Source organism: Strongylocentrotus purpuratus, unplaced genomic scaffold, assembly GCF_000002235.5.
Source record: "Strongylocentrotus purpuratus isolate Spur 01 unplaced genomic scaffold, Spur_5.0 spur5_scaffold_1, whole genome shotgun sequence".
NCBI classification, from domain to species: domain Eukaryota; kingdom Metazoa; phylum Echinodermata; class Echinoidea; order Camarodonta; family Strongylocentrotidae; genus Strongylocentrotus; species Strongylocentrotus purpuratus.
This window is the reverse complement of record NW_022145594.1, coordinates 23,935,615-23,961,856: the sequence shown is the minus strand read 5'-3', so window position 1 is coordinate 23,961,856 and position 26,242 is coordinate 23,935,615. Positions and strand designations below refer to the sequence as shown.

General features: G+C 37.4%; 2 protein-coding genes across 2 annotated transcripts; both read right to left on the bottom strand.

Annotated features, from left to right (window-relative positions):
- Positions 1–700: 700 nt before the first annotated feature.
- LOC115921289 lies at positions 701–4,660 on the bottom strand. The gene is made up of 3 exons (XM_030978626.1): positions 1,985–4,660; positions 1,459–1,675; positions 701–1,107 (listed from the first exon to the last, which is right to left on the bottom strand). Exons 1-3 carry the CDS (start codon positions 4,658–4,660, stop codon positions 701–703), a joined length of 3,300 nt encoding a protein of 1,099 aa, XP_030834486.1.
- An 890-nt stretch (positions 4,661–5,550) lies between these two features.
- Positions 5,551–26,242, bottom strand: LOC105446643 (myosin-11-like). Its single transcript, XM_030978625.1, has 10 exons — positions 25,123–26,242; positions 24,682–24,754; positions 23,892–24,181; positions 23,250–23,516; positions 21,942–22,214; positions 14,159–14,386; positions 7,146–8,174; positions 6,683–6,737; positions 5,679–5,968; positions 5,551–5,576 (listed from the first exon to the last, which is right to left on the bottom strand). Exons 1-10 carry the CDS (start codon positions 26,240–26,242, stop codon positions 5,551–5,553), a joined length of 3,651 nt encoding a protein of 1,216 aa, XP_030834485.1.

The following is a 26,242-nucleotide window of genomic DNA, read 5'->3' as shown; positions in this document are numbered from 1 at the left end:
GATACTGTTTCTGTTTAATTCGACATCTGTTGTGTTGATGCAATGCCTTTATATTGAAATTATACATTAGATTCCACTTATAAATGTCCAAAGCAATGATTATGCTAATGCAAAATGTGCTGATAACAGACGATGAACATAATGCACATTGTTTATGCTAGGCATTCATATTGATTTTGCAGGTCTAACGCCGAATTAAATATACATAATCAAGCCAAACAAGAAAATATCCTTAGGAGCATTTTATTTCTTGACGTTCATTTGATAAAGTCCTTTGCATAACTTTATATCTGACACTTCGAACTTCATAGCCGCCGTCATTGCGAGGACTCAGGCGTACAGGCTCGGACAGTATGTTGACTTTACGATTTATAGATTTGACTCTCAGTATGTAAAACATAGTTATGTATTTTTGTTTTCTTTTATTAATGGCTATACGTAATATTGGTGTCTAAAAAGAAACATCCTGTTAATATATCAAACACTTTTCTTGATAATAGAGACTGTATAGAAATCTTAATGGTTCCATAGCCATTATTATGCAAGATGCAGAATATATCTCGATGTAGTCATAGTGATTGACCTGTCAATATACTTCCAAGTGTTCTTAAAGTTATTTGGGTATTAGCAAGTTTCATAGACGTATACAGTTGTAGAAAATATGTATGCGGTCACAATTTAGAGTGTCTGTACAGGTTTATCAACCAAATGCTTTTTGAGGAACATCAATGATTAATTTCAGGAAGAAAAGAATCAATAGATTATCTGAAGATGTCTCGGTCACGGCAAGATTAGAAAGCAAGTCGCTATAGTTAATGGTGACATATTCTACATCCCTGTCATCCATTGTGTCACATCCCTCGTCAAACGGCTTGGTAGAAGATACATCTATAGACGTTTCTTGTAAATCATCTTCGAAACTGTTTGTTGGTGATTCTTGAGGATTTTGGTCCGTTCCTTCACTCACTTCCTCCCTGTGGTTCTTGAAGGACTTGTCCTCTTCAGGAGGTTGATCACTGGTTGAAGTAGTCGTCCGTGTCTTTGTCTGTCCTCCTAAAGACCCTTCCGCTTCAACTTCTCCCTGAGGGTCTTCAGGTCCAGTTGCTCCTCCTTTTTGTAGTGACAGAAAGTACAAATATTGACATCGGTGTTATTTGATACAAATCTTAAAATGTTATTCTATTTTCCCCTAATTTGGGCTAATATCAACAAATGTGACCAGAACACCCACCTCATAATGAATTTTGTCAAAGTAGATTCACAGATCTTACCATACCAACGCGTTTTGAGGATATCATAACATGTATGTGTTGGAACTTATTTAAGCGTTTCCTGTCGAAAACCGATCATTTAAATGAAAGGCATATCTTCTTTATACTATTTGATAATCCTTATTCCAGTATTGTCTAATGATAACTTTTTATTTAATTCTTAGTGTACAGTTGGTAAGTTTCTCACCATAGAGCATATCATCGGATGAGCCATGTACACCATCAGTGGTGTGGTTTGATACCTCTTCAGAAAGTTGGTCTGTGCATTCATTCGCCACATCTCCGTGGTTCTTGCCGGACTGGTCGTGTGCAAGTGGTTGATCAGTGTCTGCAGTAGTCTCTCGTGACTTGGTTTGTCTTTCTGACGACCCTAGCGTTGCAGATATACTACCTATCCCGAATAGCTGTTGAGAACCCTCTATTCTATGAGAGTGTTCTGGTCCAGCTTCTCTTCCTGCTTTTTGGAGATAGTTAATATTAAGAGACTAGCTTCAGTGCTCTTCAACACGAGCTGGTACAGAATAAATGATAGCAATTATCCTTTGAGTGGACCCCCCCCCCCGGAAAAAGAAAATCAACTTGCAAAATTAAATTAAATGAAAGTGAGGTAAAACAATCTGACAAACGACATAATGACACACATACAAACATAAACCTGTATGCTTACTTGCTTAAGTCGGGTCAACTGCCCGAGCTGTGATGGCCATCCACACATTCCTGTCCAGCATGGCTGCTTTTATCTCTGACAGTTCAAGTCCCGTATCCTTCTTGAGTAGGTCTGTATAAGTAAGATGAGGTCTTCCAGGTTTCCTCTTCCCGTGTTTAGGCTTCCAGAGTATAAGCTGAGATATTGGTTCATTGATGTTCCTACAGCTGTGTCCTGCAAAACGTAGTCTTCTTTTTTTGATCTTTTCTGATACTTTTGGTAGATCCTTCCCGTACAGCTCTTTATTGGTCATATGCTGGTTCCAGTGCACGTTGAATGCTGTCCTAAGAAGTCTGGTGTAGCAACCATCTAATTCTTTTGCCAGCTTTGTTGTAACTGCCCATGCTTCGCAGCCGTATAGAAGCACAGATTCAACTGTAGCAACAAACAAACGTTGTTTGAACTGCCTAGGAAGAGAAGATTTCCAGATTCTTCCAAGCTTGCTACACGCTCTCCATGCTGCTGACTTACGAGCTTTCACATCTTTTTCTGTGCTCACCATCAATGCTCCCAGGTACTTGAAATCAGGTACATTCTCCAACTGAATTTCATCATTTGTTTTTATAGTGATGATCCCCCTGTGATTGAATGACATGAACTTGGTTTTGCCTGAATTCATCCGGAGCCCGACCTTGCCTACCGATGTCTCCACCCTGCTCAGCAGTTTTTGGGCTTGCTCTAATTCCTCAGATAGCAGGGCTATGTCATCAGCGAAATCTAGGTCTGTTATGATTTCCGGACCAACTCTCCTACTTCTCCTTCTTTCTAGTTGGAATCCAAGTTCTTCTTCATGGCCGTCTATAGCTGCTCGCAAGGCATAATCGAGGACTATTACAAATAGGTAAGGTGCAAGCGTGTCACCTTGAAGCACACCAGCCATGATTTCAAAGAGGTCAGTCTCTCCATCAGGTGATATTACTTTTGCTTTGGTGTCTTCGTACATCTTGCCAATAGCATTCACCAGTTGTTCCGGTATGCCATATGCAGTAAGGATCTTCAACATCTTGCCTCTGTGGATGGTATCGAAGGCTTTGCGAAAGTCAATAAATGTGATAATAGCCGGGAGCTGATTTTCTTTTACTCCTTCTATAAGCCTGCGAAGTGCCAAAATATGTCCCACTGTGGTCCTTCCAACTCTGAATCCATTTTGGTTGGTTCTCAGGTGACTATCAAGTACAGGTCTGATCCTGTTCAAAATCAATCTATTGAAAGTTTTGGCCACGATGGAGCTTAGACTGATTCCTCGATAGTTTCCTCCTTGGCTCAGGTCTCCAGACTTTGGTATTGGTACAATGTTCAGTATGGACCATTGGTGGGGCTTTTCTTCATTGATCAGTGCGTTGTTGCAGAAACTCAGAATTATTTCATCCAGGTCACATCTTTTTAGAACCTCTGGTGGTATGCCATCTTCCCCAAAGCTCTTCCCTTCTACTAGTGACTTTATTGCCTTTGAATATTCTTTACGATCAAATGGCCCTGTCTTGATGTTCAGACTCTCTAGTATAGGCAGAATTTCTTCATCCTCATCATCTATATCAGGAGGGCTTCCGAGAAGATTCTTGAAGTGGTTGAACCAGTTTATGACCCTGTCTTTCTGTGTGTCTCCTTTTAACTGCCCTTTCGGGGATGCTTTCCTTCCGGTTATGTCATTTATGAGTCTCCAGCTCTGCCCATGTTTACTGTTGGCATGCGCTCTCTCCACATCTTTTAGTTTACTATCAAGATCTTCTTCTATAACTACATTGTATGCTTCCTCAAGGTTGTGCTTGGCTTGCTTGTAGATCTGCCGATTTTCATCAGTTGTATCTTTCTGGTACTCCATGTAGGCTTTATTGATCTTATTTCTAGCACTGATTACACGTGTATCGTTGGGAAAATGCAACTTTCTTGTCTTCTTTTTCACTGGGATAACTTTCTCAGTAACCTCCTTATGTGCTGTTATGAATCGCTCATACCTCTCGGTAGCCGATTCTTCCTCCTTCTCTAGGGGCTGGAACCTGTTGCGGACTTCAATGCTGTATAGCTTCTGAAGGTGGTTGTCAGTGCTGAGAAGTTTCCAATCGTGCTGTTTTCCTTTTGCCAAGGTTTTGCTCTTTCGAAGGCTCAAACGGACTCTTGCAGATACTATTCTATGGTCGGATCCTACACTGGCAAAAGTACTATACGCCTCGACATTATTCAAGCTGTTCCTCCACTTTTTCCTTATTAGTATATAATCCAGTTGGCATTTACTTCCACATGGGCTAATATAGGTCCACAATTTCCCTTTCTTCTTACAGTACTGACCACTTGCTATAACTAGGTTCTTTTCAACTGCCATGTCCACTAAGTACTTTCCATTTCTGTTGGTTGTTTCATGGTAAGTGTATTTAGCATCCTCAGGTCCAATTCTGGCATTGAAGTCTCCAACCACAAGAAGAACATTGTGTGCTGGTACGGAGTCAATTGCTCTTCTTAAATTGTCATAGTGTCCTTCAATGATATCCTCGTTCACTACGTTGGTTGGGCAATAAGTTGTAATGACTGTAGTTGCAGGGTTTCCTTGAAAGTTTGCGACGAGTATTCGGTCAGAATGTGATCTCATGCTAGCTAGGGAGTCATATGCACTGGGACTTAGTATTAATCCCACACCTCCTATTGCAGCTCCGGCTGAACTTCTGTTTGCAGATGATGTTATAAGCATGTTGTTTAGAACTTTCTCATATCTGATAGGCTCATTATGTACTATTCGATGTTCTTGTACTCCCAAAATATCAATGTTCTGCGCTGTTAAATTGGTTGATAGCTCTTCTCTATTTCTTTGCTCCCTAATAGTTCTCACATTCATAGTTGATACAATTACTGTCTTTCTACATCTTAAAAATGGTCGTCCTTTACAGACACCATCATCAGATTTACCCCTTCCATAAGGCTTTGAGGGCAAACCGTCATGAGATTCTAAGGAATCGATGCCTGATCCAGGACATGTTGTGTTAGGGACTTTAACCCTAGTGTTGTTAGGTTGTGCCATCATAGTTTTTCATTTGCTTATAATATCTGTGGTTGCAACTCCTACAGTATGGTTTAGTTCTAAAAGCTGTCATGAGTTTTCCTTCTCTATTGACATTGTGAATGAATTCACTGATAAAGCAAGAGGAGAACTCTTACTGGTTTCACGCTAGGGTTTTCCTTCCCAGACTCATCCCCCGTCGGTTTCCCCAGGCCACAAAGCGGACCCGAGTTATCCAGCCGGCACCAGCGTGGAGGTGGGAGTTTGAGTTGCTAGTAGAGAGGCGATTATGGACTCATGGGCTTAGATGTTAGTTGCCAGAGTACAAACGGCAGCAGAGAGGTAGAATGAGAGGTAGGATATAGAAGAGGAAAGATGATAGCTTACATGCAGAAGGAAGGTAAGGGCATGCAGGGAAGAAATGGAAGGGTGAAATGATAGCAAAGCACGCTAACCGAAGTTGCGCATCTAAAAGCCATTTACCGACCAAACCTGTATATCCTGTATAATCATGCGACATGTAAACTTTTCAAGTGGCATTACCAGGCAGATGAAAACAGAGAATTATCATTATAATGACTGCTTTAATAACGATACGTTGTCCTTGGTTCTGATTATGTAGAAAGGAGACATAGAGTAGAAATTAATTACAGATTTTTATTAGTATCACGAATTAAATGAATTTATTAAAATAATTTCATGGTGACCTTACCTTGTGGAAAATAATGGTCAGCAAGGTCTAACAACTTTGCAGCCACAAGCGCCCTCCTTAGTTCAATCCGTTCATCTTCTCGGGAAACACCTTCTCTCCATTGTATCAGCATGAGATGGGTTCCTCTACTGGTGACCTGTTCGTATCTCATGTTGGTCTTGAGAGCTCTCGCTATGTCACCCTGTATAATTCCTAACTGACTACCCAAGCTATCGATGTTGGCCTCTTCGTAAAGATCATCGGCTATCTGCTTCAAGATGGTCGCAAACTCATCATTGGATAGTTTCGCCCTGAATTGTATGAACAAATTAGACATATTAGAGGGCACATTTCCTATTGATTTGGCATATACAGGTATATAAATTATATTTAATAAACGTGTCATGAAATAAATACGCGAAACCACCCACAATATGTTATGATAGAAATATCCACACACAAAATAAGTTCAATACGTGGTTTCGTTTGCAGAAGGATGTCCCAACATTGACAGATGTATAATATGATGTAACACACATATTAAAGAAGAATACAAATTAGAAGTAGACGAAGAAGTAGTAGGAGAAGAATAAGGAAAAGAAGCAAAAAGTTATGAGGGGAAGGTAAAAGAAGAAGAGGAATAATGAGGAGGATTTAGGAAGAGAATAAGAAGAACAAGATAAGAAGAAGAAGAAGGAGTGGAAGAAGGTGAAGAAGGAGGAGAAAAAGAAGGAAAATAAAAAAGAAAGATAGGAAAAAAGTGAAGAGGAAGAGAATCATAAAGATCATGAAGAACAATATTGAATAAAAGGGAGTTGGAGGAGAAAAACGAGAAGAAGTTATGTTCAATGTGATTTAAAGTTGATGTTTCGAATTTTGAGCTAAAATATACCATGATGACTAAAATGGTTAAAAAGCACTATTGTTAGAAATCAGTGTAGTAAACTGGCAACTGCTGATTTTCAGAGAACTTTATGCTATCATAAACGCGAACAAAAAGTTTAACTACAAAAGTTTCAACTTACTCAGCTTTTGATGCATTGCTCCCTTCTGATGAACAGACTTCTCCCCTTGAATGATCTTCAGAGGAAGTTATTCCCGTCATGAATGTAAAACGAATCGATTTGATTGAATTAATTAAGTTATACAAAAGGAACATTTTATATTCCCAAATCGGCTGTGGTATTCTGGCAGTAAAGTAAAAATTTATGATTAAATTATAATTAAAACTAAAATAATAGAATTGTAACATCACACAATATTAATGCATTACAAATCATACATTAAGTTTTTTTGTCAACTCCCCGGGCTATGTTTAGAATTGTTTTAGTTAAAGACAGTTTAACAGTGTTCATGATAAGATAGAATAAAAGTGATAGATTGTATTGTATATATTTTTTAAAGGCTGAAAAGAAAAAAACTTAATCTCAAGTAATTGACATGCTAGAGTGAAGAAACTCTTTAAAAAATAATGCAAAACGGTCTCACCGTCCTGAATTTGTTTTCTAGGAGTCACCCAGCGAATGAAACTCCATTGACGTGTCTCTGCTTTCTTCTTCCGCCCTGCTGATCGTATCTCACTTTCTAGTTGAATTTTAGTTCTCAGCTTCCAGTTCTCACGCTCAAGCTGTTTATTATAATCAAGCTCCTTCTTCCAGCTTAATTCTCCTGACCGTTTGTCCTTCTCACATTGCACTCTGTCTCTCTCTCTTTCTTTTCTGAGCTCTTCAACTTGCTGTCTTCGTGTCGTCTCATTTCGCTCTCTCTCCTCTACGATTTCTGTCAAATTGTCTACGTGTTGTTGCTTAGACTCGAGTTTCTTCGTCATTTCTGCTGCCAAGGAGTGCCTCTCTTTCTCTGATCTCGCTCTTTCGTCGTCCGTTTCGGTCTGTAGTCGCTCGACGTCACGTCTTGCCGTCTCCTCTGTATTCTGTAATTTGTCTTCCAATGTTCTGATGCGCAGCTCTTTTGATTTAAGTTTCTCCTTCAGCTCTAGCTCTAGTTGTTTGTATATCGACATATCGCGCTTTGCAACTTTCTCACTTCTACTCAAATTCATTTCAACTTGCTTTCGCTTTTCTTTTTCGCGTACCATCTCGCTCATAAGTATTGCATTGTCGTTGACAAGGCTTTCATGACTTGCTAAGGATTCTTCATATTTCTGTTCAATGCCCTTAATTTCGTACTGTAGTGACCTCTTTTCCTGTTTTACGTTTTGGACTTCTTTAAACATCGTCTGGTTTGGTTCTTCTGCCTCTTTCTTGGTTTCGTCATAGAGCAACTCACACGGATTCGTGTATACGTTCTCCAGTTCATTAATTGCTAACGCTCTGTCACCTTCTTGAAGGCATCCATGTATTAGGTCAAGCCACTGCAACTGATCCTCATCTGAGAGAATGTGATCATCCAGATCTACTTCGTAAATATCAGTGATCCCGAGATGATTCAAATCAGTTTTCGCTTTTTCGATGGCTTCACGTCTCCCGGTAGAGCGTATGGCACAGAGAGGGACGCAACCTATCCATTCGAAACATATGCAATGAGTGATATAGAAATTAAATCCAAAGTGACGATGATGTTTTGACTTCTTTTTAACATAAATACGTCGCCTTATCTCCTTTTTTTTTGGGGGGGGTGTGTACTTTGACATAAAATAATGGAGAATATCTGCAATGCTTCATTCATCTCTGTTGTGTTGTACAAAACTCTCCTTAATTGTTGTGTGGCATCACTATGAGTATACCGCCATATTTGAATTATTAATAGAATGGACTAAATTGAATTCGAGAAGCAGGGAGCAATATAGGGTAAAAAGACGACAGAGGAGATAAAACGAGCATTACACCTAGAGAGTCAGGAGATATAAATCTACATATGTGACAATGAAAAATAAATGTAGCATTCATGGTAGGGAAATGACTTGGGACAATCGGGAAACAACAGCCTAATGGCATTGTTTATGATATCGTTAGATTATAACGACTGCGATCGACAAATATAAAATCGTGTCTTTTTTTTTGTCATCGTTGGCTTTTGATTGTCCTTATGTAGTTTACAAAAGCCCATGGTTAGAGCAGTAACGTCGATCATGTCAATACAGGGCGAAATACGTCTTTTGTGTGAATAGTATAATATGAAATATTGATACAGACAACTTAGAAAAATACTTAAAATCAAGGTCATATTAATTGTAGAAAGTGCATATAATATGACATGAATAATAGTTGATCATCGTAGGTTTCTTGTCCTAGTCATAACTGATAAATGTATGCGCATGTAGGTGTCATTATCGTTACATACCTACCAAATTAATAGCACTGATAATAAGACCAACAAACGTCATTATATGTACACAAAAAAGCTCAACTTTCATTTATACAAAAGCTTCCCAAGTGAAGGTAAATAAGGTATCAAAAGACTAACTGTTTACGAATTCAAAATCTTATTTTCATGTGTTTAGTGTATATAATTATTGTCCTAACTATCATAATGGATTAGGATCAAACTTACCTGTTATCTTCTTTATCGTCTCGATAACATTAGGAAAAAACGGAAAATCCTTCGGGCTAAAGAAAACAAAAAGAAGACGATGGTACGATTCAGAATTATAATTATTCACGTGTTAATGAATCAAGTTTTAATGTATACAAATTGAATATAAATCGAGTTGGCCTCCCCAAACAAATTAGACCCCTCACACTAAAATAAATTGCATGTTTTTGTTATACACTACTGAAACAATTAAAGTACCCGCTCGAACATGCAACCTTAAACAAAGGCATTTTCTCACTCGGTCGCCAAGCTCCTTTCAAAAGTGATATTTCTTGCCCCCACAAGACAATAAACAGTTTCAAAGTAAACCTACCGTATTGTTTGTTCTCGAAAATGCAGTTTTAACCCTTCATAACCTAATTTCGTCTTTAATTGGACACTGTGCTCCCTTACACCCAAAATACGGCGGATGTTGCCAACACGCTTTCCAGAGGCGATAATATTGAGGTTGTGTATTTCCCTCTAGTTAATGGTCATTTAAAAAGTGTTTCCCCCCTATGCGATACATTGTTCTGCAGTATAACGGATAACTCTTATCGCTAGTAATTTGAAAATATGACACTTCAACATAAGATTATCTGACTTCTTGTTAGTTTGTTCAAATTGCATGTACTGATAAACGATTTTGACCCCCCTAATGAGTTTTCTAATTCTAAAGTCGACATTTTCTCGCTCGGCCACTAAGCTCATTCCCTAATCAATCGCTGCAGTAGTACTTTTACGTTACATATACACTATCGAATAGACCCCCAAAATAAGGGATAAGGGCTAATCTTTATAAAAAAAAAATAAAAGGAGGATTATTTTTCCTTCGCCTCGCTTGCAATTGTAAATGATGAAATTACACTCATTTTGTTCCTTCATCTAATTGGAAATTAGTGCTAAAAAAAGGATTTTCAAAAATCACAATTCGGTTGTGTTTTTCTTCCTCGCTTTGTCTCTACGCTCTGGTGCAAACTAACATGCTATCAAAGATGCACGTTGTACGCTAAGGAAAGTGCAGTAAGGGGGTGTTCCCGGCAAGCGAAACGATATTTTTGAACACGTAATTCAATACATTTAAATGTTCATTATGTACATTTAGTGCACCTGGTTGCTACACAACTTGCATTTTAATATATTATACAACTTCTTATTAGCGTTTCAATCCAAAAAAGGGGGTAGCCCTATCTGCTGAGGTTTGCATATGCTCAATCTGGTTCTAGGACGCCTACCCCCTGGACATCCACCCCCGGATAACCACCCGCAGTCAACTACCCTCTAGGACAAATACCCCCTAGGGCAACCACCCTCTAGGACGACTAACCTCTGGGACAACTACCCTGGGCAACTACCCCCAGTTAACTAACCCCTAGGACAACTACCCCCGGACAACTAACCCCCGGACAACTACCATCCGGACAACTACCCCAAAACAACAAACTCCTACGACAACCATCCTCTAGGAAAACTACCCCCGGACAACTATCCTAGGGGTTGTTTCCCGGGGTATTTGTCCTAAGGGGTAGTTGTCTTGGGGTAGTTGTCCGGGGATAGTTGTCCTAGGGGTAGTTCTCCTAGGGGTAGTTTTCCCAGTGGGTAGTTTTCCGGTGGGTAGTTGTCTCGGGGGTAGTTGTCCTAGGGTTGTTTATCTGGGGGTGGATGTCCAGGGGTAGGTGTCCGGATACGGCTCAATCTCATTATCAAAACTTTGAAATTCGCTGTGACCTATCTGTGCGTGCAAAGATAACCTTTATTAAAATTTACTACTGTAACATTGACATAGAAGCGTGTGTGTGTTTTTTTTTCGTTCAGTCGCTAAGATCCGGATAATTTTTCCTTGTGTGTTTTTTAAAAGTTGCTCAAGATTTGTTATGCTTTGTTTAAAAACTATGATGTCGAGAAGCTGTTTGAACATAATGAATATAAAGAATATGGGAACTGAAGTCGTTATCCTTACCCTCCCCCTCCCCTTCCGGCCCCTCTCTCTCTCTCTCTCTCTCTCTCTTTTCTTTAACTCTGTCTCCATTTCCTCGTTATTGTTTAATGTGACGTAAATCAATATTCATATTTCAGTTTCTTTAGCGTATCTCCTGTCCAATATCCCATTCCTTTGTCAATCTACTTATATGTCTCTTTCTCTATGTTTGACCCCACCCCCGGTCACTGTGGCGGATCCAGGGTCCCCTGGCCCCAAAACAAGTAAAACACATTTATTTGTTACCTTTTTTGTGGGAAAACAAGAAGACGAGCCCCCTCCCCTGTCAATTTTGTTGTGCTCAAGGGTGGGGTGAGGGTGGGGGTGGTGAGTTTTAAAAAAAATAGCACTTTCCCTCCTCCCTCCTTATCAAATAAGTAGCAGAAAGAGGAAGATCTAAACTTTACCAATATGTGTCATTTGTTAATTATAATTGTGATAAAGTTATGATAAAAAAAATCGATAATTCTCGGTTTCGTTTTTTCTTGGACGCACTGTAATCAGTTTTGTTTATAATATTAATCGAACTCTTTTGAAAATAGGATTTCGGGAACCTGTAGTGACACAATTGTAAAGGGAATATGCGTTTATGGTAGTTGATGGTGTCAGTAATTGATTCATTACTCAATCAATCATTTTCACTTGTTTCTTATTAAGCGTGTTTGCATAATACCAATCAAACGAGTACCCATTTTTTCTTCTTGGCGACTTACAATTTCAAAATTGCGATAAATCAGTCTAATGCTTGATTTCAGTCAAAATAAATATGTGAATATGGACAAAGAAAATATTAATACTGACTTCACCAACAGCACCTGACATCCAGCCTTCCCAGTAAGGTCTTGTGCAGCTTCTTCGAAATCGAGCCAACTGTCTGTAAAAAAGAACGGGGTTGATGCAATTTGCATGATGGACATCTAAGATACTATGAACATGTTTTTTAAAGATTTTTTTAAAACAAATACAAGTTGTGTGGTACTAATTGGATGCAATATGCATGCATAACACGAATTAATTAACTGCTTGTGCAATAACATTTTAGGGAACCATGACAAACAAATTTTGTGGTAACAAAAACATTGAGCATAAAGCGTTTAATGAAGAGAATCATACACTGATATATAGTATGGGGAAGCCCATGGGAGTAATGATTAATCTATGAATATATGTGGGCATAAAAGTGTAATGCCATTTAAGAATTAGAAGAAATAGAAATACCAGAATAGCAACAGCAACATTCGGATGTTTGAGCTTCATAATATTAAACACGTCTTCGAGAAATGCTTGTTTTTAATTTAATTTATTCACCACTTTCATAAAAACATGCACAGTCAAATAATTGATCACAAGACATAACAATTGAAAATCCACTAAAGAAAATTAAGAAATGGTTGGATCCTCAAAAAATTTCAGAAACTCATAGGAAGATGATCGAAATGCTTTATCTGAATTTCAATGTTCATAGTGACTTCTCTGATGGTGATACAATATGTGAATCTGTATTTATTAAAATTTCACGGGATAAAAAAGTCCATAATTTTTGTATGCTTATACAGAGCTCCAAATACTGATATTACTCATCTTCATGCTAGAGTTGACAAACACGTCAATTATGTAAAATTGTTAGTGTGAGAAGAAAAAACTTTATCTTCTCGGTGACTTATAAGCTTGCTCAATTATGACTCTGATAACAAAACCAGTGACTTTTTTAACATTATATTTTCATATGACTTACTTCCATTTATAATAAAGCCTAATCGTACAGCGAATATCACAGCGACATTAATTGAAAACAATTTCACAAATGCTATCCCAGTTAATGTGAAACATGGCGTGATCTATCCAGACATATTTGATCATTTTCAAATTGTTTGTATCAATACTGGTACACCTATATACTGTTAAAAAGGATGATATTCCTTTAAGGTTGATTAATCACGAGAGAATATCTCAATCTAAAGAAAACATCAACGACATAGATTGAAGTGAAGGAAGATGTTAACCTTTCCTAGAACTTAGGGTTTATGAATTACTTATATGATAGGGAACAGTATGTGGTGGTCAATGGTGGCTGATCTCAGTCTTGCTCAATGTTTTATGAAATTCCTAAAAGGAGTATATTGGACCCCCTCATTTATCCCATCTATATAAATGATATTGCTCATTCTACCAGGCTATTTGATTATTCTTTGTTTGCTGATTGCACTAGTGCCATTGTGTCTCATAGCAACAAACATGAATTGATGTCATTAGCAAACAAGGAAATTTATAAACTCTACTTATGGTTAAGTAGTAATACATTATCTGTAAATCTTGACAAAACTAATCATATCATGTATAGATCAAGGAACAAGAGGGTTCCCCACAACATAAACCCATCAATAATTGGTGGAAGTCTTGTGAACAAAGTGGAAAATGTTAATATCTTGGAGTAATGTTGAATGAGCTTTTATTTTTGAAACCTCAAATTGACAATACTTAATGTTGCATTATCTAGGTGAAAATACTTTTTTTACCACATAATATTCGTACATATAGAACAGTATAATATTGCCTCACCTAATTTATTGTAATATTAGATAGCTTACACAGATACCGAGATGTGATTGGTCCAGAACTCATCATGTAATATCGATTGCGAGGATCGTAATTGTCATATTACCCTGGCTGGTCACTTTAGATGGTTATATTGACCAGCTGGTGATATTAATATATTTTTAATCAATGCATGTCGCCCTCGTGATAATCCCAATGTGGTAATCTGACGTTTGACCATGTTCGAAAACGCGTTTCTGCAATTTACATACACACTTTCATGATCATGTAAAATACCCTACTAGGTACTCTCCAAACTAATTGCAACAGGCGAGTAAAAAAAAAAAGATTTTATGATTTCAGGATAAGGGAATAGTCTCATTTTGGAGGCTTAGTTTCATTTACATTTCAACAAACACAAATTATTCAACGTTGCATGTTATTTTAATATACGAACCAAAACGACTTCTTATGATGACAGATATAGAATCGGTGAGGTATTCCTCCTGATCATCTGTAGATGTTTCACACTTATCAGCAATCTTGCTCGCCTCTACGTCTCCATGAAGAGCGCGTCTGATCAAGGCGGGGAGTGTATCAGGAGCACATCCGTACGGATATATTATACCAATGACAAGCTTATCAGGAAACACCACTCGTTCATCATCACAAGGTACAGCCTTTCCTGGTTTGTACGACAAGATTTTATGTCGTAATTTATCATTCCTATTCCTAATCTCAAACCTGGAAGTAGCCATTTTCTGTTCACATGTCGTCCGGAGTACTCGAACCGAAACGTTACACGCTTAATAGCATACACAGTCGTCCTATTCTTTCTATGTAAACATGTTGCACAGTAAAGTTATTGTATGGTGTATGGAATTTGCTATTTATAATGCACAAAAGGAGGAACGGATGAGGAATTTCAATCAAATATCAACAGACTTTGGACTTAAGTTACGAAACACAAGTCATTGTTTGAATCACACAATCTGTCCACCGCCCATATGCATAAGCACAAATATTACAATTAAATGGTCATTCTTTCCATGTTAACGTTGGAAGCACAATATTCCACGATAGTGCCTGTCCATTCTGTTAATGTTTGAGCCTACCATCATACGTAATCTTATAATATAGATGTGGCTAGTTCTTCGTATGCATCTGTAACCAGGTGACTGATTTTAAAGATAAGCCGTACACCCCCAAGCTTTTGCCACATAAAATACTGTATTTCACATAACGCACGTTATGCAAATAGCTTCAACACTTGACCCCCCCCCCCCTTCATTATTTTGTTAACACCATACATTAATTAAATCCTCTGGCTTTGTTCCTGTTAATAATTTCAAAAAACTATGAACTCGTGAACCCGATAGACTTCTCGTAGTTCGTGCCAAGAGTTTCACCAATATACATCTCTTTTGTGCCTATTATTTTTACAGGTATATTTTCATATTTGATATCATACTTATTTTAAAGTAAATCATATTACCATGTTATATAACTTTTTGCGATTGTATACTGATGTATGCATGTGTTTGTTAGGTTTTGTAAATAAAATTATTTTCGGGGAAGAAATTCGAGTTGAGAAAATTGATTTTTCTCACAAGTTAGTGGAGTGTTAAAGTTACAGGTGAATGGTACCCGCGAGTGTATATTCGTATCGGTCATTTACAACTTGAGGGAAGAAATAATATCATATTTCGCATTGTAGATAACTTATTCTCTTTTTAACTAAAATAATAACTCTAATCAATATTTTCTTGTTCATGAACCACTAAATTGATTCCTAACGACTCAGCCAGCCGCTGAATAAGCGGAGGGGGGGGGGGGGGTAGCTCCAAACCCCCACCCCCACCCCCCCCCCTCCTTGCGTACGCGCCTGGTCGTATTACATGACATTCGGAAAATCGAGATCAAAGCAGGGGAAGACATTTAAATCAGTTGATTTAAATCACCAACTCACGCATGCAGAATGTAGCCTTTTTAAAGTGCACCAACCTGTTGATTTGCCAATTTGATGAGTGTATATATCGCATTGTACACAAACAACCACTGTACCATGCACACGTCATGCACGATTAAGTGTGTTGTGTATCATTATGATAATACGTACCACTTACATAGCGCAATTCCTGTCCTAAGACATATCAGTGCGCTTTGCATATATAACATAGTATAACATGACATAAAGAGATACTGCTTAAACAAGAAATATAGATTTACCGTAACATTTATATCCCATACACAGTTTTACCTATATACTTTTACTATTTGAATAACAATTACAATGATCGGAGGCGGCCCTCCCGGGGGGCAGGGGGGCGCAGTGCCCCCCCCCCACTTTTTCAGATACCCCAAAAGTGCCCCTTTTTACATAGGAAAAGTGCCCCTTGTATTTTGTAAGAAGTGCCCCTTTTACTTTGACAAGTGCCCCTATTACTTAGTAAAAGTGCCCCTTCCCCCTTTTCACCTCTAACGAGTACCCTTTTTATTTTTGACACGTGCCCCTTTTCCTTCGACATGTTCCCATTTTCCTTTGCAATAAGTGTCCATGTTCCATTCTCATAAATCTTGAAATTATATTGAATAAGTGCCCTTTTTATTCTCTAGTAAGTGCCTCTTTTCAGGTACGAGAAGTGCCCCTTTTCACTTTTAATAAGTGCCCCCTTCACCTCTGATAATTGCCCTATTCAAAACTGAGAGGTGCTCCTTTTACTTTGACAACATCCCCTTTTTTCCTTTGTAAGAAGTGCCCCTTCTCCTTTTAATAACTACCCCTTTTTAAACTCGGATGAGCACACCTTTCATTTTAACATGTGCCCCTCTTATTTTCTAATAAGTACCCCTTTTCCTTATGATAAGTGCCCCCATTAAAAAGAGAGAGAGCTCCTTCCCCTTCTCATAACTACCCTTTTCCCTTTCTAATAAGTGCCCCTTTTTCCTTATGATAAGTGCCCCCATTAAAAAGAAAGAGCTCCTTCCCCTTCTCATAACTGCCCCTTTTAAAAATCTGAACGGTGCCCCCTTTTCATTCAACAAATGCACATTTTCCTTTATTATAAGTGCCCCTTTTACATTTTCATAAGTGCCCCTTTTCATATCTGGTCAGTGCCCCTTTTCAACTCTGATAATTCCCCTTTTAATAATGATAAGTGCCCCTTTTCCTTTCTAATAAGGGACCTATCCACTTTTCACCTCTTATAAATGCCCCTATCAAAATCTGATGGGTGCCCCTTTTCCGTCAACAAATGCCTTTTTACCATTTTCATAAACGCCTCTTTTTCATCACTGGTGAGTGCCTCTTTTCAGGTGAAAAAATGCCTCATTTTCACCTCTTATAATTATCCTTTGTACTTTGACACGTGCTCCTTTTCTTTTCTAATAACTGTCTAATATCCCTTTCGATAATTCTTCGCTGTTTTCACGAAGTGACGGTAGTGAAAAAAAATTGCATTCACTTTGCGTTACGATTTTCCTCACTACCGTCACTTCGTGAAAACAAGGACGAATTGTCCCCTTTTCATGTAATTATTAAACGTGCCCCTTATTTAAGCGACTAAGAGCAATTTCCCCCAAAGTTCACTCGCTGCGCTCGCTCGCATTTAAAGATGATATAATTATGTTACTTATCAAAGGTCTTTTCAGTCTTCCGTTATGAGAATGTGCTTATAACCCCATCACGATTGGCTTTTTTCCTCTGTATAAGATGTAATTTTTCGCACTGCGACCTCACAGATCTTTAAAATTTTTCTCGCTCGCTTCGCTCGCTTGTAAATGCATATTCAGACATCACACCCAACTGTAAAGTATGATGCTTAAGCGATATCTTGTATGGTGTATGAAGAGAAACAAATATTGAAATCATCCCTGATAATGTAATCACAATGTAGGGGTATATACCAATGTCTAAAAAATTGTATATTTTCGCTTTGAGATTTCCCACTGTAGGTGCCCTTTTTTTTTTCCAGAGAGTGCCCTTTTTTGTTGGTGCCCCCCCCCCCCCACTTTGGAAGTCGCTCAGCCGCCCCTGACAATGATCTATAAGGGTAGCGGAGGACAGTGAATTGAAACGCGACACAATCTCTCTTTCTTTGTTTGTTTGCCTTCGCAAAGAATTATATGGGGCGGAAAAAAATTGCTTGTCACAGGGTTATTTCACTTGTTGTCATTCAGAAGTTCCATTTGGGGAAAACAAATATGAGTTACCGTCTACCCCCCCTCTCTCTCTCTCTCTCTCCCTCTCTCTTTTTTTCTCTCTTCATATTCATATATATCCCTCTCTGTTAGTTTCTTTATCGCAAATTAATCCTTCCCTCTTATACTTTGCTCGAACATATCTTTATCTTATCATTTGATTGAACTCTGAAATATAACCAGCCTCCTTTGCATGATTCATGCAGATATTTTGCCTCATATTCTTTTATCAAAATTCATTCCTCATCTGTAGATATATTTACTAGTTCAATTTTAATAACCCAGTTCAGAGGTTTTCATCTGCACATGAAAAAATGCCATGAAGGTTGTAGAAAAACTGTAACAACTCATTCAGACAAATGCTGAATATATATTTATGAAATTAAAGTAATCAATATTCATTCATACAACGACTGCATATCATGTGATGTACACGTGAATATATATCTTCCAGATGGCAAAAATAAAGGTATTCAAGAAGTACTGCCATGTCTATGCCAGTGATTATTCTGAAATGAACATAGTTGAATATTTGAGGTAATTGTACTATGTGCTTGTTTATAGAATTAGCAGTCTTTGCCAACACATACGTGTTGTCTTAAACATTTGAACAAGATTTTGATTGGTATTATCCTAAAAGGTATTCATATTTTTCAATTAAAATTCGTAGATCATATCACAATAATATAATATACATGTAATGTTAGTGTCGTAAAGATGTGGGGTAGAAGTGGAAATATAAATATGTTTTTGTAAAACGTAGCAAGTTTTTAAATGTTACAACAATAGTGCTCTCAATTGGATCGGTACAATAAGTAGATACCTGTCTTCTGAGCTTTTTGTGTCTGTCTTTAACATTAATTCAAATTTGTCTTCAAAAAGGAGTGTTGCAATTATTTTATAAACACAACCGTTATTTTTTTTAAATTTCTTATCGTTCATAGAAAATATAGAGTAGCAATTTCACATAAAATCATCCCCCCCCCCAAAAAAAAAAAAAAAAAAAAATTAAAAAAATGAACAAACCCAAGGGGAATTTTAACAATGTTCATAGATCTTATGATTATATAGTGGGTAAATGTTTGCTGGTATTGGTTTTTTTTGCCTTACGTTCATTGAATGGATATTTGAAGATTTACACACGTGAATCTTATTGAATGACATATAATGAGTCGAAGAAGAAAACAAAAATCAGTAACATCAAATCATATTGGATTATATTTTATTGCTTGTCGTATACATACAATTTTTTGCCTCATACATTTCCCTAACATTTTACAAATTAAACACCGATCTGAATAAAATATTTGATTGTTGACTACATTAATTCTTTTGTAAACCAACAAATCATATACAATGCATAAGCAACAGCTATACGTTTTTCGTGCACCGATTAAATTTAAGGAGCCTTTTTTAACTTTAGGAGAAAAGAAAATTCTTCTTACAAAAACTAGCAAACATTTTTAGTTTTGGCCCTCATCCTCATCAACTTCAAACACAGTTACACGTCAATATTCATCATACATCTCAATAACGATGAATAAATATTTATATAAAATATCTAAATCTAGCTTCTTCCTTTGTTATGTTTATTAAAACTACCCCATATGCACACTAAAGTGTGCATATCAAATACGATTTTGAAGACTCCTTTCGAGTTCCAGACGCATACGTAAGATTTTCACATTGAAAGCTAGACGTACACACCCAACGTAACACAGTAAAACGTGTAGCTTATACAAGTCACCAAATATCAATTACCCGTCTTGGAACACAAAGAGAAACTATTAGTCCAATAGACGATACCATATACCATGTACATGACCTGGAAAAGTACAAGGTGTTTTTTTGTTGATTTGTGTTCTAGATGGGATATTGAAGTAAATTCAGCTTGGTTGCCAGCTTGGCAACCTAGGGCAACTTTTGTAATAGCCATATTAGCATAATTATCTAATTAGCATATGTGCAATATGTAATAGTGTTGCTAATCTCAATCCAGGAAGCCTGAACACATGGATAATACGACTTTTCACGGGTTTTCTATAAGGAATACTTATCAACTTTTCCAGGTCTGAAAAAACTTCTACAGGACTATATGTATGTATACTTTATAACAAATAATATGCGTTTGCTTTGCCACTGTTATACAGGTATAAAATCAGTTTACATATTATCGTATGGGAATTATTTGTACCTGTAGTTACATAAATATATTGCAAATGCAGTCACTTTATTCTATAAGGTTTTTGGTTGTGGTGGTATATATAAGGTTAAAGATAGAGTACTTGCTAGCTCATATTGTCATTAAAAAATAGAAAATGTACAGCATACTAATAACGTGAGAAGCAATGACTTATATAATCATGAAAACATTATGCATAGACTAATTTATGATTCTACATTTCATTGGAAAGTTAGTCGTTTTTAACCTGTTTCTCCCAAAACATATCATCGCAGTTGCTTTATGCATGTGATACAAAATTTCCTCGGAGACTAAATCGAATTTGACATCTAAAGACTTTTTACGGTAAAACATAAACATAACCTTTTGATATCACAATGTAATATAACAACAATTTATTCCTTGGGAAACATTAAAACCAATATAAATTGAGAAACTTTCATGTATTATTAGTTCATGTCAAGCAAACTCTGTTAGCGTACACAGAATATTTGATATCCAATGCGTGCAGTCCTAACATGCTCATGTCACAATGTAATATAACAACAATATAATCAATGGGAAACACTAAGACCAGTATATAAAATCGAGAAACTTTTACGATGTATGAGTCGCGTTCAAGCAAACTCTTTTAGCGTACAGAGAGTATTTGATATTCAATGCATTTAGAACTATATACAATGGCAGACAGTAAAACCAATACAAATTGTATGTATTTTGAGTTCCTTCTATTAAACGTGTTTAGCATAGAGATATTATTCAATGTATTACAACTTATTTTTCTACAGAGAGTAAGTTAACTCTATACATTATGTACACATAGTGCATGGCATATATGTTAGAATAAGGTTTCTACGAGATATTGTTGCAGAATCTCATTTTCCTGATTTTTGATCGACGTCTATCGTGTTGCTCCAATTCCTCGATATTAATATTATACATTAAATTCCACCTCTTTATGTCCTTAAATTGCATATAAATTATGTCAGGTATTGAGATTTGCAGGTACAACGCTAACTTAACATAAACCTAATCAAGCCAAAAAAACATTCATTAAAAAAAAAGGAAATTAAAGTCTTCGTAGGATCTTTTTTTTTTATTAGCGTTCCTTTGCAAAGCTTTAAATCTAATTGCGAGGACTCAGACGTACGGGCGTACTACGTTGACTTTATATTCTTTGAATTTGATTCTCAGTTTGTCAAATATAGTTTGTTACAACTTTCTATGGTGAATACATAGCGAGTGTTATGTTTTTTGTTATGACACCAAGGTTTTGATTAGTAAAACAAATCGAATAGTCCATCAAACTATCTTGCACTTTTCTTGAGACGACAAAGGAAGCATAATGGTTCCATAGTCAGGATTAATCAAGATCCAGAATACATCTCGGTTGGTCAAACATTTTTTGGCGTCAAGTAACGCCTGGCTGGAATACTCCACAGGGAGTGAAGATTGTGCACACATTGTGTGCGGACAAGCATTGAATTCAATGACCGGGTAATAGTATATCTGTACAGCGCTTAGAGACGTCCGAGATGTATTAATCACTATATAATAGCTGAATATTATTATTATTATTATAGTCATAGTAATTGACATGACAATGTAAAGGTCAAATTTTGTAAAGGTCACTTGCGTATCAGATAAATGTATAAGCAAGTTAGACGTATGAACTTGTAAAAACTATGTATACATTCACAATAAAAGTTGTCTGTACATGTTTATCCACCAAATACCTTCAGAGGAATATCAATGATTACTTTCATTAACAAAATGATCAATAGTTTCTCCGAAGTTGTCTCGGTCGAGGCGAGATTAGAAAGCAAGTCGCTAGAGTTGATGGTGGTATATTCTACACCCCGTTCATCCGATGTGCTAGTTCCCTCAGCAAACGGCTCGTTAGATGACACATCTACGGATGTTTCTCGTACATCATCAGCGATATTGTTGATTGATGATTCTTCAGAATGTTGGTCCATGCCTTCACTCGCCTCCTCCCTTTGGTTCTTGGGTGACGTGTCGTCAAGAGCTTGGTGAGTTGTTGCTGTAGGCTTATTGGTCTTGTCCTGTCCTCCTGAGGACCCTGGTGCTTCTCCTATTTTCTGAAGGTGTTCTAGTCCTGTCAATCCTCCTACTTATTATAAATGAAAATTAATAAGATTAACGTCGGTGTTATTTGATACAAATCTTAGAATAATTTTAATTTCAACAAGTATGTCGACACCATATTTTCTAACGTTATCCATTATGATGAACTTCATCAACGTGTATTCATAAATCTCACCATAATAACGTGTTTTGAGGATATCATGATGTGTGTTCGTATTTGTTTTAGAGTTCCCTGTCGAAAATGTTCATTGAAATGAAACGCATATCATCTTTAGATCATTCGATAATCCTAAATCCCCTATTAATTAATGATAACATTTAATACTTAGTATACCCAGGGACCTGATAGAGAAGGACTGGAATCAAGCCGCTCTCCTTTGACCCCATGCTCCAAGCCGCCGAAAAGTTATGCGCTAACCTGCAACTGTTGACCAGGTGGTGAGATAAAAGAGCGCATGAAATTTCGGATTTAGAATTCCTACATCAGAAAATGGTATCACAGCAACTGTTTGCTGTCCCTTCCAATGATATCTCATCCATTGTTGAATGTGTAAAGAGTAGAACAAGCGAACACAAACTTGTGTAATTTCATCCTTTTTTAACTTGAAAAATACAAAAAACACGCGAAAACACGCATTAGCAAACGTAATGTTGTTGAAGATTGTAAATCATGGATCAAATAACGAGACATTAAAGTTTTTGTCAGGATGTAATTTTTCTTTTACCAACTCTGGCACACAAATTATAGGAAGGACGGAGTTCTAAATTTGAAAATTTGTTTGATGCACTATTCCCAATAAAATCCCCATATAAGTTTTTTGATTTACACTGCAATTTTGCCGGTAATTATTTATCTTGTAATAAGTGTAAAACTGGTGCCTGGCTTCCGAAAGTCCCCGCAGTGGAAGCGCGGTTCGGAGCATGGAACTTCAAAGCCAAGTGGAATGTTACACATCCCATTGTTACGCTTTAGAACTCACGAATGCGTTTGAATAAATTACAAGAGTTTCGACTCCTTTCTTTCACCTCCCTGGTATACCGTTGCTAAGTTTCTCACCATAGGGCTTGTCTTTGGATGTGTCATGTACACCAGCAGTGCTCTGGTTTGATAGTTCTTCAGAAAGTTGGTCCATCCATTCACTCGGCTCGTCCCCCTGGTTCTTGGATGACTGGTCGTGTAGACGAGATTGGCCAGTGGCTGCAGTAGTCTCCCGTGTCTTGGTTTGTCCACCTGAGGATCCTTGCGCTGATGGAGTGCTATCTATCCATAATAGCTGGTGAGAATCTGTCATTTTCTGAGGCTGTTCTGGTCCTGCTCCTTCTCCTGCTTTTTAAGAGATGATAAATATCAAGACTAGCATCAGTGCTCTTCAGCACGGGCTGGTCCAGAATGAACGATCGTATCCACTTAGTGACCCCCCCCCCCCAATTCAAGTCGAAACACTATACAACATTATATTAAAGTAAAACAATCTAACAAACGACATACAGACCAACAAACAAACATAAACCTGTATCCCATTATTCATGTTAACTTTTGAAGTGGGGATTTTCAGGCACATGAAAACAGAGATTTATCATGATTATGACGGCTTAACAATATGTTGTCCTTTGTCATAGTTAAAAATGTATTGCCGTTATTTATTAATTATATCACGAATTAAATCAAATTATTAAGCCAATTATATTATGACCTTACCTTGTGGTAAATAATGTACAGCAAGGTCTAACAACTTGGCAGCCACAAGCGCCCTCCTTAGTTCGTTCTGCTCATCTTCACTGGACACACCTTCTCTCCATTGTTTCAGCATGAGATGGGTTCCTCTACTGGTGATCTGTTCGTATCTCATGTTGGTCTTGAGAGCTCTTGCTATGTCACCCTGTAAAATTCCAAGCTGACTACCCAAGCTATCGATCTTGGCCTCATCGGAAAGATCGTCAGCTATCTGCTTCAAGATGTCTGCAAACTCATCATTGGGTAGTTCCCCACTGAGATAAATCAACATATCAGATAAAATAATGTGTTTTGGTTTTAATTACATATAAACATATATATATATACATAGTTATGTGATTGTGTCTGGGTGTGTGTGTGTTATGCAGAACAATGAACCACCGCCTGGTATATATGCGTGGGACTTTCTAAAAAAATGGGAATTTTCCTTTCAAGGAAATATTATGATCAAACACAAAGATTAAGAATTTAAAAAAGAAGGAGTAGAAAAAAAAGTGATGAGGTGGAGAAGGATGACGAACAAGAAGAACAAGAACAGGCAAAGGGAGTTGCAGGACAACAAGAAGAAGAAATGATGTTCAATGTGAATTCAAGTTTTTGTTGAAATTTTAAGCTAAAATACACCATACATGACTGAAATGATAAAGTGATATTTTGTAAACCAGTGTAGCAAATCGATAACAGCTGAATTGCATACTACCTCAAGCTATCATAAAAGCGAACAATTTGTTTAACTACAACTGTTTCAACCTACTCTGCTTTTGGTGCATTGCTCCTTTCTGATGAATAGACTTCTCCCCTGGAATTATCTTGAGAGGGAGTTATTCCTGTCCTGAATGTAAAACGAATCGATTTGAGTTATAAATAATGAACATTTTATTATCTCAAATCGGTTTTCGTATTTTTGCAGTAAAATTAAATTTTTCTTTAAAATATAAGTAAACTAGAATTATAGAATCATAACCTCACATAATAATGCATAACAAATGATAATTTGTTTTCAACTCCTCGGGCTATTTTTTAGATTTCCTTGAGTATTATGACAATTTAATAGTGTGCATGATAATATATACTAAATGTGATAGATTTGATTGAATATTAAACAAAGGCTGAAAAGAAGAAAAAAAGTTTAATCTCAAGGTATTGACATGCTAGAATGAAGAAAATCAAGAAAAATAGTGCAAAACAGTCTTACCATCCCGGGCCCATTTTCCAAGAGTCACCCAGCGTAATAATCTCCATTGAGGTGTCTCTGCTTTTTTCTTCTGCTCTGCTGATCGAATTTCACTTTCTAGTTGAATTTTGGTTCTCAGCTTCCAGGTCTCACGCTCAAGTTGCTCCCTAAGCTGTTCATTATAGTCAAACTTCTTCTTCCAGCTTCCAAATTGCGCTCTGTCTTTTTCTCTTCCTTTCCTTAGCTCTTCAGCTTGCTGTCTTAGAGTCGTCTCATTTCGCTCTTTCTCCCCTACGATTTCTGTCAAAGTGTCAACATGCTGTTGCTTAAACTCGAGGTCCTTCGCCATATCTGCTGCCAATGAGCGCTTCTCTGTTTCAGCTCTTGCTTTGTCTTGCTTTCTGTATTTGTTTAGCTCTTCAATTTGTTGTCTTAGTGTCGTCTCATTTCGTTCTTTCTCTCCTACGATTTCTGTCAAATTGTCTACGTGTTGTTGCTTAGACTCGAGTTTCTTTGTCATTTCTGCTGCCAATGAGCGCCTTTCAGCCCTCTCTTTCTCAGATCTCGCTCTTTCGTCGTCCGTTTCGGTCTGTAGTCGCTCAACCTCACGTCTTGCCGTCTCTTCTGTCTTCTTTAAGTGTTCCGCCATTGTTCCGATGTGCAGCTCTTTTGAATGTAGTTTCTCCTCCAGCTCAAGCTCTTTTTGTTTGTACATCTCCATAGCGTGCTTTGCTAGTTTCTCCTTTTCACTCAAAGTCATTTCGAGTTGCTTTCGCTTATGTTTTTCACATTCCATCTCGCTTCTAAGTATCGCTGAGTCGTTGACAAGGCCCTCATGACTGGCTAAGGATTCTTCAAATTTCCGTTCAAGCTCCTGCAGTTCGTGTCTTTGTTCGCCGACCTCTTTGATCATCTTCACATTTGCTTCTTTCGCCTCTTTCGCCTCTTTCTTTGTTTTCTCATAGAGAAACACACATCTTGGATTCGTGCATACCTTCTTCTGTTCATCAGATGCTAACGCTCTGTCACCTTCTTGGAGGCATCCACGTATTAGGTCAAACCACCGCAATTGTCCATCAGCTGAGCGAATGCGATCAGGCTCAGGAATCTCATAGATGTCAGTGATCCATGACTTCCCCAT